General features: G+C 37.9%; 1 protein-coding gene across 1 annotated transcript; it reads left to right on the plus strand.

Moving 5' to 3' along the window:
• The first annotated feature begins 281 nt into the window (after window positions 1-281).
• Window positions 282-3,346, plus strand: ndufa12 (NADH:ubiquinone oxidoreductase subunit A12). Its single transcript, XM_067581906.1, has 4 exons — window positions 282-436; window positions 1,599-1,684; window positions 1,901-1,988; window positions 3,075-3,346. Exons 1-4 carry the CDS (start codon window positions 348-350, stop codon window positions 3,253-3,255), a joined length of 444 nt encoding a protein of 147 aa, XP_067438007.1. The 5' UTR covers window positions 282-347; the 3' UTR covers window positions 3,256-3,346.
• The last annotated feature ends 11,564 nt before the right edge of the window (window positions 3,347-14,910 follow it).

Genomic DNA, 14,910 nt, shown 5'->3' on the forward strand with positions numbered 1-14,910 from the left:
ACTTTTATTTGTCACCTGCCTATATGTCTAATATTACTACGAAATATTATGATGTGGCTGTCTGCAGGTTTTCACCTTTTCTGCAGCATAAATCTTACATATTATATTACTACAAACAAATGCAAACAACCTGCACACATAGTAACGTTATTTAAGTGTTTATTGACAGGTAACTATGTGTATAAACAGTACTTTGCAACAGTTTTAGGCACTTTAGATGTTTATGTTTTTATCCATAACGCAGTATCGTTTATTCTGTATGTGGAACCAAAAGACTCTTTGGCTTGTGTTACCCGGACATGTTAATAACGCAGAACGGTCCGTCTCCGTAATAGTTCCGTCTGAAGATGGCGGAGTATGCGAACATCGTCCGAAGGGCTTTGGGGCAAATAGGAGGTCATGGAGGAGTCCGAGGGTTTCTCCTTCAGTTATTCAGGTCATTTTAAATAAATGTTTGTGTTGTTTTTACTGAACCACAGTGATGTTTGTGAAAGTTTCATAAAGACAGAAGACAGATGTGTGACCCGAGTTTACTATTCAGAGCTAATGTTAAGTTAGCATGTTGACAGCTAAGCTAACTGACTGGAACAGTAAACAGCTGATAACGAATTAAATCAGAGCTGCGACTAACTAACCTTCATTTTCATTATCTATTAATCTAGTGATTATTTTCTCAGTTAAGTGATTAGTTGTTTGGTCCATAAAATGTCAGAAAATGGTGAAAAATGCAACTTTAAATGATTTGTTTTGTCCATAAATAGTCTACAACTCAAATATACTCAGTTCACTCTCATAGCAGATTAAAGAAAATACTGTATTCACATTTAACAAGCTGGAATCGATTAATTGAATAATTGTTTGGTCTTTAACACGTGAGTAAATGGTGAAAAATGTTGATCACTGTTTCCTAAAGCCCAAGGTGACGTCCTCAAATCACTTGTTTTGTCCAAAAATAGTAGGCTACACAACCCAAAGATATTCAGTTTACTCAAAGCTATTAATCAATTATCAAAAGATGCTAATTAATTTTCTCATAATCGACGAATTGTTGCAGCTCTAATTTAAAATTACAGTTTTTGTGAATAATTTGAACTGACTGAGGTGAGAGTGAGTTTCCTTCAGCCCTGCAACATGACAACATGATATTAGTCTGGTTTAAACACTGATGTCCTTAGAATAATCTTTCTAAAAGGTTTAAACAGTGCAGTAAACATTTCTGTCACAACTAAATCTAACACATCAGATTTGAGACGACAGATAATACTGACTACCATCAGTGCTCAAACTGAAACAATCACTCATTTATTACCTTCAATAAATGGAACAGACTTCAAGGAATAGTTTGACATTTTAGGAAATCTGCCTATTTTTTCCTTCTTTGACGAGTTAGATGAGAAAGTTGATACCACTTCTGAAATACACAGCTTGTTTTCACAATAGAAAACGTGAGAAAGAACGTTTTTTAGCATTTTCACACACACACAAGTGACTTTGTGTGTGTTTGTTGACACAGATGACAGATTTTTGATTGACTGACAAGTCTGAGAGAACTGCATGTGTTGGGTCAGTTAACACTGTTTTCATCATTTTGTTTGCAGGGTGAATGATGTGAAGACAGGAACTCTGATTGGTGTGGATAAATATGGAAACAAATACTATGAGGACAGGCAGCATTACTTCTTTGGTGAGTCGAGATTCCCCAAATATGCATAAAATCTGTACCAAAACGAACGCAGACAAGACTAAACTGATTGTTTACAGGATAATTTAACAAAAAATGTTCAGATTTGGCTGCTTTTATAATATCTGGTAGATAAATATTCAGAATGTTGTAACTGCTTCAGTGTGACAATTGTGTTATTTGGTAAATTAACTCTTTTTTTGTGTCAAATGTTTTCAGGGCGACACCGCTGGGTGATCTACACCACAGAGATGAATGGAAAGAACACCTTGTGGGAGGTGGACGGCAGCATGGTGCCCGCTGAATGGTACGACATGAAATATGTAGAATTAAAATGAATACAAACAGTTACAACATGGAGTCAGACATTACTGTACGCTTTCATCCAAAGCAACTCATAAGCTCCATGGGAACAAAAGCTAGATGTCATTAATATGTGAAAGTGTATCTGTCCCAAACATGCAACATTATTTATTTGTCTTGCAGCTTTCAAACAGAGATGTTTTTCATTCTGCTGTATATGTCAATACTTGGTCTGAATGACAGTAAAGTAAAGTAAACATGGAAGGATGTTCAGTGTTGCTGTACAAGTGCTGAGAGTGTTTTCCTTCTTAAATCAAATGATGGAGTTGTTGTACAGTTTTAAACATAAATGTTGCTGTTAACAAAAAGCTAGTTTTCATCTGCAGTCCCTTACAATTAAAACATATAACAGCACAATAACAGTATAAAGCAAAATAATAATAGTGTATAGTGTATATAGAGAGAGTATAATTTTTATCACATTTTTTTTAATTAAACAACTGATCAAGATATATAAACAACCATTTCCCTTTTTGATTCCCCAACATCCCCCACCCACCCCTGAGCAAACACACATCAGCCTATCAATAAGACAAACAACAATAAGTAAACATAATCATAATTAAGAATAATAAAGCAAACAGAAAAGTAAACAGAACAGAGAAGACAGAACTAAATGACAATAAATAGATGAATAATGTCAATAACTAAATGGATAATTAAAGATAAAAAATTAAGTTACAGGTCCAGTTTATTTGCATCCATGGAAGTTGTTTTCTGATAGTCAGTATTCAGTACCTCTGTTTACCTGATAACCAGCTTACTCTCTGTTTGGCATAACTTGTTAACACTTTTTATATTTGATTTAGCAAAATTTAAGAATCTGTTATTCCAGTTCTTTTTCAGATGTATATACTTTTAAAACAACACGCTTTAGTTTGTGCTAAATTACATTAATTAAAACAGATTTTCTAGTAGATCCAGACTGTTTTGAGTCTGATATAAAGTCTTTTGACGGTTTGTTCCTCAGAGCAACAGTTTAAATTAGTTATTTAAGCTTTTCTACCTTCCTCATGTTCTTGTTCTCCAGGCATCGTTGGCTGCACTGTATGACGGACGACCCCCCCACCACGCACCCACCAGAGCCCAAGAAGTTCCTGGCTGAGGTTCACCAGTTCAACGTGAGCGGCAGCGCACAGCAGTACGTGCCCTTCTCCACCACCCGCAAGAAGATCCACGAGTGGGTTCCCCCTAAAGCTGGATCTCAGTGACCTCTGACTGAATATTTCGTTTTGCACGCTGTAAATTATGGTTTCCTGCCGCTGTGTCCAACTAGTCCTCAATAAAATCTCTATACACACATTTACGGTGGTATATCTCTTGAATTAATTGGTGGTCGTCTAAATTTACAACCTCACTTCTGATTAAACATCACAATCCCACTATTCTCACTGTTCAAACCCACATGAGTTCATTTTAAATTCTGTTGAAAATCACACAGTTTCCAAAGATAGCAAACATGTCAGGCTGAATTTTGTAGAAATGTGCATAAATTGATGCACAAATCATCAGGAATATTTACATTCGATAGAATTGTGCAGCAATAAAACATAAACATCATAGAGCTTCAACAAAGAGCTGGAACTAGATGATTCACAATACATGTTATACTCTCTGACTGACAATAATATTACAATTATCTAAAGGTTCCCTGGGAAGGTTTTTTTTGCAAATAAGGTTTCTATTTACATCTACTGTTACACATCAAAACACACTGTGTATCCTTGAGGTCTAACAATGTCTTGGATGTCTTTACTTCCTCACCAGTCTTCTTCTTCCCTGCCTTTGTTGGTATGTTGCTGTGTGTGTTGGTGCATCACTGCCACCTGTAGATCGGTGGAACAGTGTGACACCACAGGACTGTAAATTGCAAAAAACCAAACAGACTTATATGTAAAAAAAAAAAAAAAAAAAAAACCTGCTCCATAGTTTTACTAGTGGTTAAAAACTCTGCAGGTTCCCTGTAAGGGGAAAATACAAGTAAACACAACTGCAGCGTTCTGTCAGAATTTGCATACAGGTGTTTAATGAGAAAACATAAATATTTACATAGAAAAACATATTATGTGTGTGGGTGAACTGTCCAGATAAATTCTATTTATGGGAAACACTGAAAATGTTTCTGGTGATTTTCCTCAAATTTGTGGTTTGACGTTTTTTGAATTCCTGGAGCCCATTTCACCAAATTTACAACATGCAAGCTGTGATCTGCAACATGACATCATTTACTCCTGTGTTAATTCTGGTGTTTCACACATTAATCGCTTTTGTGAAATAGGTCACAGTTCTTCCATATTTGGAGCTGAGCAACGTATCTAAATTTTTACGTCAAAAAAATCCCCCAATTTGTTATTCAGTGTTTTTCCCCCTAAAATTTTATTCTTGAGACTTACCAACGTACTAGAAGTATCTACATTTATTTAACTACTGTGTGTTGACACAGAGACTTCATCAAGTTGTTGTTGTTTTTTTTTATAACTTGAAAGAAAGATGATACAGTACATTATATTTCAAACCAGAACATCCCATTATCACCTCACCAAAACACAGAAACAACAGTGATCAACCTGCTTATAAAGAAGCTTTCCGAGGAGTAAAGCAACTGAAAAGAGAGACAATACAACTCTGAACAAAATAACAAATATTTTAAAAAATACAAATGCAAATCTCTCACATAGAAATCAAAAAACATCACCTTATCTTTACGCTTCAATCAATCACTATTGTCATCTGGCTCCAAAACTCCAGTGATGTCAAGTTGTTTCTAAATATTTGGTCTTTTCTTTTCAGTCTGGAAATCATGTAAAACATCTTCGTGTGTACATACTAGGGGTGTGCCCGAATACAAATACGTTATTCGGCAAAGCACAAAGAGTGTGGGGGGGTGGGGGTGGGGGGGGGTTTACGAATATTTGTTTCATACAAATATTTTAAAAATTATTTGTTTTCAGGAAGAAAAAAAATCATGTTAAATACCAGCGCACAGGTCGGTTACATCACTATCTCAGTCTCTGTCCTCTGCTCCACTGTTACGTCTATCAGCAGATCTCAATGAGGGGAGTCACATCCACCTGCTACATGACGCACATTTCCTAATTTGGACATCAGTCCCGTTGGGAGTTGGGGGGTGTTCCCCAGATATAAAGCTGAACTACTGACACAAATGAAGCACTCCCAAGGGAACACTTCATGAACACTTATTGTAACACTTTAATTTTCTAAAATTAAAAGCGTAATAAAAACAAAAACAAAAACAGGATTTTTAAACCTCTTTTATTCGAATACAAATACAAATAATTTTGCTGCCTCAACAAATACAGATACAAATACAAATACCGGGTCCTCTGCACATCCCTAGTACGTACTACAAAATATATGTAATCCAATAAACTGTAAGACATAGGAGGCATTAAAGTCAGTGAACTGATCTGAATTAAGAGCCTGTATCAGTGCGCTGATGCTAATATTACAGCAGGCACTTTGTCAGAACAGGGAGCACAGTTGTGTGTTACAGTAAGCTGACAGCACGGTTAATCACTGCAGGATTATGCTGAGCTGAGGGAGACTTGCTACATGCAGCATTTCACGCTGAGGTGTTGTAGAGCTTCTCCAGAGCTGACTGGATTTAAAATGGTCAGAGCATGTTGAAGGGAACGAACACATTTATGATGACTCAGTGACTGTGAAACACCATCCAAGACCGCAGCTTTCATGTGGCACCACTGCAACTTAAGAGGTTTGTTTTTTTTTCCTACTTTTTGAATATTGTTCTGCTGACAAGGCACATTTGAGCTTTTGTCAACTGTTAGTACATGTTAGAGTCCCTCTGGACTTCACAAAAATGTGTTTTTCTTCTTGTTCCTTCAGTTGGATGTTTGAGCTTCACTGTGCAGAATGATATATGTGCAGAGTTTCACACTAGAAGCCTGTTTTCACGTTTATCTGCTAAAGTTTGTCTGTGCTCGCCTTAAAATCCTGTTTAAATTCTGTTTGGACATATGAGCCTCACAACTAGTTTGGAAGCCAATCGTGGTCCAGTATCAGGTGACACAAGTGTGATGTGGAAACTTGAAGCCTCTTTTGAAATGAACAGTGTTTACATATCGATATATTCTGAGTTATTAAGTGAGGAAGAAGGAGAAGATATAATTTATCCTCTCCAGACATGTTTTAAAGCATCTACAAATGATTTTCTTTGAGTAATGATTTGTGTCTGATGTGGTTTTCTCACCAAACAAAATCAATTACCTTGTTAAAATCCTTAAAATTACATCTACTCCTTCTCCCTCATTAAAAAACATCCAGAATCTATGAATATTCAAAATTCATTCATTTTAGTTTAGTTTAGAAGTTTAACTGCTGGACACCAGATGTCTCCTCACATTTAAAGAGAAATTCTGGTATTTGGGTCTAAATGACTAATGGGGACATAACTTTCTGGAATTGTCTAGTTCCTGTGTTTACTTTCGTTGTCACTTATAATAACAATCTGAGCCTGTTAATAGCAAAAAAACAAGAACTTTTAGTGGACAAACTTTGACGGCGCAATTGCCCCCAAAAGATTACATTGCAGCCTGTTTTGCAGCTGCCGGCTGAAGCGGTCTTGCGCAATACTGGACCAATTCCAAAAATCTGTGTCTCCATTAGTCACAAACTCTGCACAGTGAAGCTCAAACATCCAAGTGAAGTAAAAACAAGAAAAACATATTTTTGAGTGGAGGGAGACTTTAAAGATGTATACATATAAACATGATTTTGTGATATCACAACTAGTTATCATGAATATTTGCATATTCATAGATTCTGGATATTTCAATACGGGAAAAACAGTAGATGTAATTTATGGAATTTTTAAATAGTTAAATCAAATTTTTAACCATATCAAACACAAATTATTATTTAAAAAAAGAGTATTTTTATTCTTCAAAACATGTAGATTGTGGAGATCTTTAATGTGTAATTCATGATAACTAGTTGTGATGTCACAAAATCATGCTTATATGTACACGTCTTTAAAGTCTCCCTTCACTCAAAAATATGTTTTTCTTATTTTTACTTCACTCGGATGTTTGAGCTTCACTGTGCAGAGTTTGTTTTCACATTCATCTGCTGAATGATGAAAGTTCCTTTGTGCTCACTTTAAAGGAAAATTCTGGTATTTTTCAACCCAGACTCTATTTTCCTGTCATTCTGGGTCTAAGTGACTAATGGAGACACAGATTTTTGGAATTGGTCCAGTATTGCGCAAGACCGCTTCAGCCGGCAGATGCAAAACAGGCTGCAATGTAATCTTTTGGGGGCAATTGCGCCGTCAAAGTTTGTCCACTAAAAGTTCTTGTTTTCTTGCTATTAACAGGCTCAGATTATAAGTGACAACGAAGGTAAACACAGTAACTAGACAATTCCAGAAAGTTATGTCCCCATTAGTCACTTAGAAACAAATACCAGAATTTCTCTTTAAATGTGAGGAGACATCTGGTGTCCAGCAGTTAAACTTCTAAAATGAATACATTTTGCATATTCATAGATTCTGGATATTTCTATACGGGAAAAACAGTAGATGTAATTTATGGAATTTTTAAATAGTTAAATCACATTTTTAACCATATCAAACACAAATTATTATTTTAAAAAAAGGGTATTTTTATTCTTCAAAACATGTAGATTGTGATGATCTTTAATGTGTAGAGAAAGCAGTTGTTTTTGTGATGTATCCAAAAGAAATTGTTATTGCACATTTTTAAAGGCTTTGCTTCAGTGTTTTACATTTTAAAATGAAAAGTGTTGTGATGATGTTAACCATTACACACTGGTCATAATTATTCTCCATACCAGATTTCTGAGCCACCAATCTATTTTTATGCATAAATACCTCATCAGTCATTAATAGATAGGTGATTTGAACTTTCAAAAAGCAGAGAGAGTGTATTCTTTAGGTTCTCTTCATGTTTATAGAGAAAAAAACATTCACAATCTCACTATATTACAGTCTAATGTTACCTTAAACAGGAGAACATGACATCCATCATGATTTCAATGAATTTTGTTGAATATACACATTTTTGAGTGGTGATTTTTGGAACAAGAACCTCTATGTACAAAAATATGTATCAGTTGCACAAAAACTTTCCAATTTTTTTCTCTATTCTAGGTCACTTTGGGAAATGTCATAACATTTCAGTCTAAAAGAATTGTGTTTAGAGTGTTTTTACTGCTCCCACATGTAAAATGGGTCAGTATCTAAGGGCTAAAGTGATGTTATATGTGTGTGTCAGCAGTTGAGACCTTTTTTCTGCAGTTTCAGGAATCTGGAGCTGTTAAATGAGGCGACTCACTCTGACATCTGTTTGTCCTCTTGTGGACAGTTTGGAGGAACAGGAGGAAGCAGCAGCAGCAGCAGCAGCAGAAAGTCACCTCAACGTAAGCTCCAGCTGACACATCATCTCTGTAATAGTGTTAACTGGCCAAGAGGGGACACTGTTCTTTTAGATTTCTACCTGTTAGTCAGCCTTTTCCCCTCATATGTCAGTGCGACATCAGTGAGAGGGAATGAGAAAAGGCTTGTGGCATCCTCTTGAGTCAGCATTTCAGTGAACAACCGTCCTCTCTCCTCGTCTTTATTTAAAAATCAGAGGAGAGTGCTCGGAGAGGGGAGAGGCTGCATCACATCTGAATCCTTGAAATTAATTAAGGACAATGTGCTGGAAGTGCTTTAACAAATGACAGTAAGCCTGAGTGGCATTTAATGCGCTCTCTAATCCAAATTGTACATGTGTATTCATCAGTGAATGGCTCATTTGTTGCTCTTCTGTTATGTCTGAATATCACATTAACGGCTGATAGTCATCGTCTGATTCATCCGCTGCAAAATGAAGTAGATAATCTCTCTTTCTCTGCATTTGTGATTGCTGATGCAGCACTATACAGACGTGGCAGCTGGGCACCAGAGAGAGAGGCCAAAGAGGGTCATGTTGATGTTGAGACACAGTCTTTGTCTGGCCTCCTGCCCTCTTTCCCTCCTGCCAAATGTCATATCTCATCCGAACTGCACTCATACTCCCATCACCTCTTCTACTCCCATTCGCCCCCATCTCCTCTCTTTAATGTCACTGTCGTCTGCTCTCTCCTCTCTTTCTCCTTACCTCTCCTCTTGCATCATGCATGCCCGACTTCCTCCCATGGAAGGATTTGACTCCTAGAGGAAGATCACTGATGAGTATTTCCAGGCTCCTGTTTTATCTCTAATTTTGCAAATGTGACTGTAGCTGTGCTTAATGGGTCAGAGTCAGTGCCTTGGGTCTTTTTTTTTTTTTTTTTTTTTTTTTTTTAGGCCTCTCCTCTGAGCATTGTGCTGTAAAAACACAAATGTCCCAGTTCTGCCCACTTCCCATCTGTGTTTCTGCACACAAGAGGGAGAAACTCAGAGCTAGACTGAGAAGAAGTCGAGCTGAAATTACAATCAGAATCTTTGTCAGACTCCATAATTCACTGAGTCCAGTGCTTTGATTTCTTTGTCCTCGGGTTTTCTGTAGATGGCGCACTGCACTTTTTTCTGTTTAACTTCTGCGGGGTTTTTTTCATGCAGATAACTTGCTCTTCTTCCAATGCTTCAAAACAAATGATTCACTTTCTGTGTAACACAGGACTTTTATTAAGAAATTGACTTTTCACAGAAAGACATTTAAACATGTTGCAGGAGGAAAAGCGCTGGTGTGAGTAATGATATTAACTATGGCTGGATTTCATGTAGGTGTTTGCAAGTTCTGGTAATAAATGTCAGTAGTGACTGTACTTTTCTTGCTTTGGGCAAAATATCCCCCTTACTTACTAACAAATCTCATGTGCAAGAGCCAAACCAAAAATGATTTTATCTACTTACAAGTATTGTGTGTGTGTGTATCCAAAGCCTGATATATCATATTCCTCTGTGCGGTTGTTGTCCAAAAAACTATTAAAATCACATTATTGAGCACTGGGTGAGATGTTATTTCACCACTGAACATTTGGGAATTTTAGTTTGTTTAGAAACAGCTCCAAAGCCTCCAAACAGCGATCATGTTTTCAGTCTCCGGAGAGTAGTTCTGTGTAAGGCAGACGCCACTGAGCATGTGTGGGAACACAACTCTGTTTATAGCGTTTGGCTAGTTTGTTGTTCTACATATCACAACCTCTCAACTTTTTATTACACTACACATTGTAAGTAGCTTTAGTACAATGTCTTACACAGAACTACTCTCCAGGGACATCATTGAGCACTGGGTGAGATGTTATTTCACCACTAAGCATTTGGGAATTTTAGTTTGTTTAGAAACAGCTCCAAAGCCTCCAAACAGCGATCATGTTTTCAGTCTCTGGAGAGTAGTTCTGTGTAAGACAGACGACACTGCATGTGTGGGAATACAACTCTGTATATAGCGTTTGGCTAGTTTGTTGTTCTACATATCACAACCTGTCAACTTTTTATTACACTACACATTGTAAGTAGCTTTAGTACAATGTCTTACACAGAACTACTCTCCAGAGACTGAAAATGTGATCGCTGTTGTAAGTCTTTGGAGCCGTTTCTAAACAAAACAACACACTCAAAATCTTCTTGATGTCTATCAGGCTTTGGATACTCACACAATACTTATTAGTGGGATCAATTCATTGTTCATTTGCTTGTGCACATGAGATTTGTTGACAATAAGAAAAATATAGAAGATCACCAGCCTTCTTTAAATAATGAAATAACGCTTAAATAATGCCTGTTTGTTATCCTTTATATTGGCTGGTTGACTCCTCTCTCACTCCCACTCTTAAAGATTGCCTTTGAGCATGAGTGGGAGCGGTTGCAGGGTCCAGCCTTGGTCACACAAACATGCAGGCTGTTATCTGGCTCTGCAGAGTAGAAGTGCCATCAGAGTCCCCGTCCCATAGAGTGCGTTTACCCCTCAGGGACAGAGTCTGGCATTAGATTCCTGCACTAACTCAACATTAGCAGCCTGACAGTCCAACACTCATTCATACCCTTAAATCTCTCCTCTTCCTCCCTCTCCTTCACCCCCTGCTCCTAGGCTCTCCATCGTCAGTGTTGCTCCTGCCTGATTGGCAGCGAAGGTTGTTGTTACCGTGGCAAAGTGTGCCCGGGCCAGTGGAGGGTGCTTGATAGGGATCAGAGGATTTCGGTCTCGAGCTGCTTTATGCCTTTTAAGGTAGTCTTTTCCCCAACAGGGCAGAACTGAGAACGAACAGTACAGCTAGGGAACGCACCTCAGGATGAGGAAATGTTGGAGTGTACGAAGGTACACAGGGAGCCGCTGATTTGAGCCTGATAGCTTCTAACACAGGAAGCAAAAGGTTTCACAATAACAGGGTTGCACACACACACACACACACACACGAACGACTAGACACACTCACTCTCTCCTCCCTTTGAGGGTGGTCTTAAAACTTCAAAGAGGCAGACAGAGCTCTCTGATGTGCAGGGCTCTTCAGAAGCCGGTTTGGGCATGCACTTTGACCTCAGGGTCTGAGGACGAGGAAGCATGAGGAAGAACCACAGCGCTATTCCGCTCATCTATGTGACAGAGGTAGTGTTAACGCTTGTTAAGACTCTAAAACTGTCTCCTTGTTTTTTTTGTTGAGTTTTCTGTCTGTTCAATGTTATCAATGAGGAAATCATTTGTTTTCGCTGTTTATCTCTCCTGCATGGATGAACAACTGTAAAAGGCAGCTGCTCCCTTGGAAGGCAAAACGAAGTCAGCTGCGGAGTCACATGTAATCAGCAGTGCATTATTTCCATAGTGAACTCTGCGATTACCTGGGGTCACATGAAGAGCTGTTTGTGTCAGTGAGATCAGTTTGTTTACGGCCGAGGCTTTAAGTCTGTTGCATACCGAGAGTCTGTCAATGGATAGCTTGTTCTGGTCGTTTTAAAGTAAAACATGTTGTTCTTTTTGTGAACAGTGATCATTAAGGAAGTTGCTTTGTATATTTAACAACTGCATGTAGAGACAGTCAAAGTTCAACAAGTCTACTTCCCAGTTTGCGTCTATATGAAGCATGTGATTGGCCTTTTGCTGCTTGAGCAACACTTAAGGAATGTCTATAGCATGCCATATATCATACACACCTCTTGAATTGCCGGGAGCATGTTTTCATTTCTCTTTCTTAGAAAAAGCTCCTCTGTTCAGGCTCTGAGTGCTCGGGCAGGAGGAGGTCATGTTTGTGTTTCTCTTGTCTTTATCTGTCCATCACAGTCTCTTCTGCAACATAAAAAAAATGTCTGGTTGTTTCGCCCAGTCGCTAAAAGCAAAGCATCCTTGAATGAATCCCTAGACGGTCGGTGCTTTGGGTTTATTGTGCTGACATTGTGTGTTTTTTTGTGTGTGCATACATTATGCCGGTATGTGCACAACAAAATTCCATAAAAAATAATGTTATGTAACCCCATCCAGTATAATGGATCTTTTCCTGTCAAGCCAACAGCCTTCATTCAGTCCACAAACAAGGAAATTGAAGAAGGAAGAAGCAGCAGGACATTGCTTTTTTATTGCTCCTTAGTGTGTTTTCGCCCTCATAAAGGTCTGAGCTCTGTGGAAAAAAAGTTCTGCAACAAGTCTGCAATCAGTCCTGATCATGATATGTTGTCTAATCGTCTGTGTGCAATATATCTGGCGGCGGTGGCTCAGGAGGTAAAGCGGGTCGTCCACTGATCAGAAGGTTGGTGGTTTGATCCCCGGCTCCTCCGGTCTGCATGTTGCAAGTGTCAAGGGCAAGATACTGAACCCTAAATTGTGAGTGTGTGTGTGTGAATTTGTGAGTATAGACACATCGGGGGGTGCTTTGGATAGGAAGTGCTGTATCACTCCTGTTGTGCATGTTGGCACCTTGCATAGCGGCGTCTGCCATCAGTATGTGTAATGCTGGCATGTATTATAAAGCTCTTTGAGTGGTTGATAAGACTAGAAAGGAGCCTTATAAATGCATTTACCATTTACTCTCTAAAAACCCTCCAACTGTGGTCACTAACACTAACGTTTACCATGGCAACCATCGCAGTGTCTCAGACACAAAGCATTCAAGACCTTGGCCGATGCATCACCCCCCCCGTGTGTGTGTTTAGCCCGTAACAGAGGTAACTGAGGACATCACAGTGTAATGTGTCAACAATACAATTCTCTCGCTAATATAGTTCATTGAGTGCATGTGTGTGTTTTTGTACTTCTATCTTTAGGAGTATTAAATGCTCTCCGGAAAAAATTATGTAAGAACATTTTGCAGAGTCTCACTCCTGTAAAGCAGTTAGTTAAGGATTGGATTAGAATAGAGGAGGCAATACGACGAAATAGAAAGTGAGACAATATAAATGTGCCAACTGTCAGACTGGTACAGTAGCCATTAGATAGATTAGATAAGGCTGGTGATTATCTATATTTTTCTTATTGTCAGCAAATCTCATGTGCAGAAGCAAACCAACAATGAATTGATCTACTTATAAGTATTATATGTGTATCCAAAGGCTGATATATCTTATTCTTCTGTGCCATAGACCTCTGTTGTTGTCTAAAAACTATTAAAAACATGTTACTAAGCCACATGGCTGCACTGGGTGACCTGATTATTCACCCTGATTATGCTCATGTTATATTGTTTAGAAAAGGCTCCAAAGACTAATAACAGCGATTATGTTTTCAGTCTCCAGAGAGTAGTTCTGTTTACAAAGCTATTTACAGTGTATAATGTAATACAGAGTCAAGAGGTTTTGATATGCAGCACAATCTTCATAATGATGATTACACTTGTAAGTAGATCAATTCATTGTCGGTTTGACTCTGCACATTGACAAGAAGAAAAATATAGAAAAAATAACTGAAAATACTGAAACACAAGTTATTCATAAACAGTTTCTCATGACATATATTGATTGTGTTATAAATGAACATATACATGACAGGATTTTACCCATATTGCCCACCGCTAGACTCAAATTAAAATGAGTTTTCGATTTGGATCACATTAAGGATTAAAGTGATATTAGTGGTTCTTGCTTCCTGCAAATTATACTTCCCCTGTGCTTTAAATAAGCCTGCATACCCCAAGATTCTCCCTCCCATCAAGTAAGATCTCTAATCAACACAGATAAAGCTAAACAACAGCTCATTATTTATGATTAACTGCGTGTCGAATCTACAAATTTCCAGCTTTTAAAATCGCCGTGACACATCACAGATCTGACTGTCATGGGGAACGAAGGGCTGAAAGCATCAATTTTCACTGGATTTGTCTAATTTCATTTACAAATATTGTCCTTGTGTGTCTTCAGAATAATTTGAAACATGCAGTAATCACATTAAACAACTACTATTGGTCTTAAAATCCAGTTAGTTTCCCTTTTATTTTTCCTCTGTGGTCGCTTTAATGTTATTAAAACCATCTTAAATATTATCTGACAGATTCACACAGTCAAAAGTTTGGAAACACTTTCTCGTTCAAGTGAACTGGAACCTTTTACTGGCACTGTATATATACTGCATACATCTATATTATTTACCAGTTTGTTGCAGCTCTTTATTGAAGCTGAACCACCTCCATCAAATGAAGATATCTACTTATATTGTGCACTAAAGTATACATACAATATATAAAGTCTCCACTAGAATTAAGGACAATGTTTTGCAGGTTTGAGCTAAGTTTGGCTGCACAGCGTGAGTTTGTAATGACTGACCTGCTAACGGAGAGGCAGGGTTAGGAACATTCATCTTACTGATTCCACATGCTCCATTATCAATGTGTCACTGCATAACAAAACATCCCTTCAGTAAAATTACATATTTCATGGTTGGTTATTTGTCTCAACTGGTTAAGTGCTGTCCCATTATTAC

The sequence above is a fragment of the Thunnus thynnus genome, chromosome 23 (assembly GCF_963924715.1).
Source record: "Thunnus thynnus chromosome 23, fThuThy2.1, whole genome shotgun sequence".
NCBI classification, from domain to species: Eukaryota; Metazoa; Chordata; class Actinopteri; order Scombriformes; family Scombridae; genus Thunnus; species Thunnus thynnus.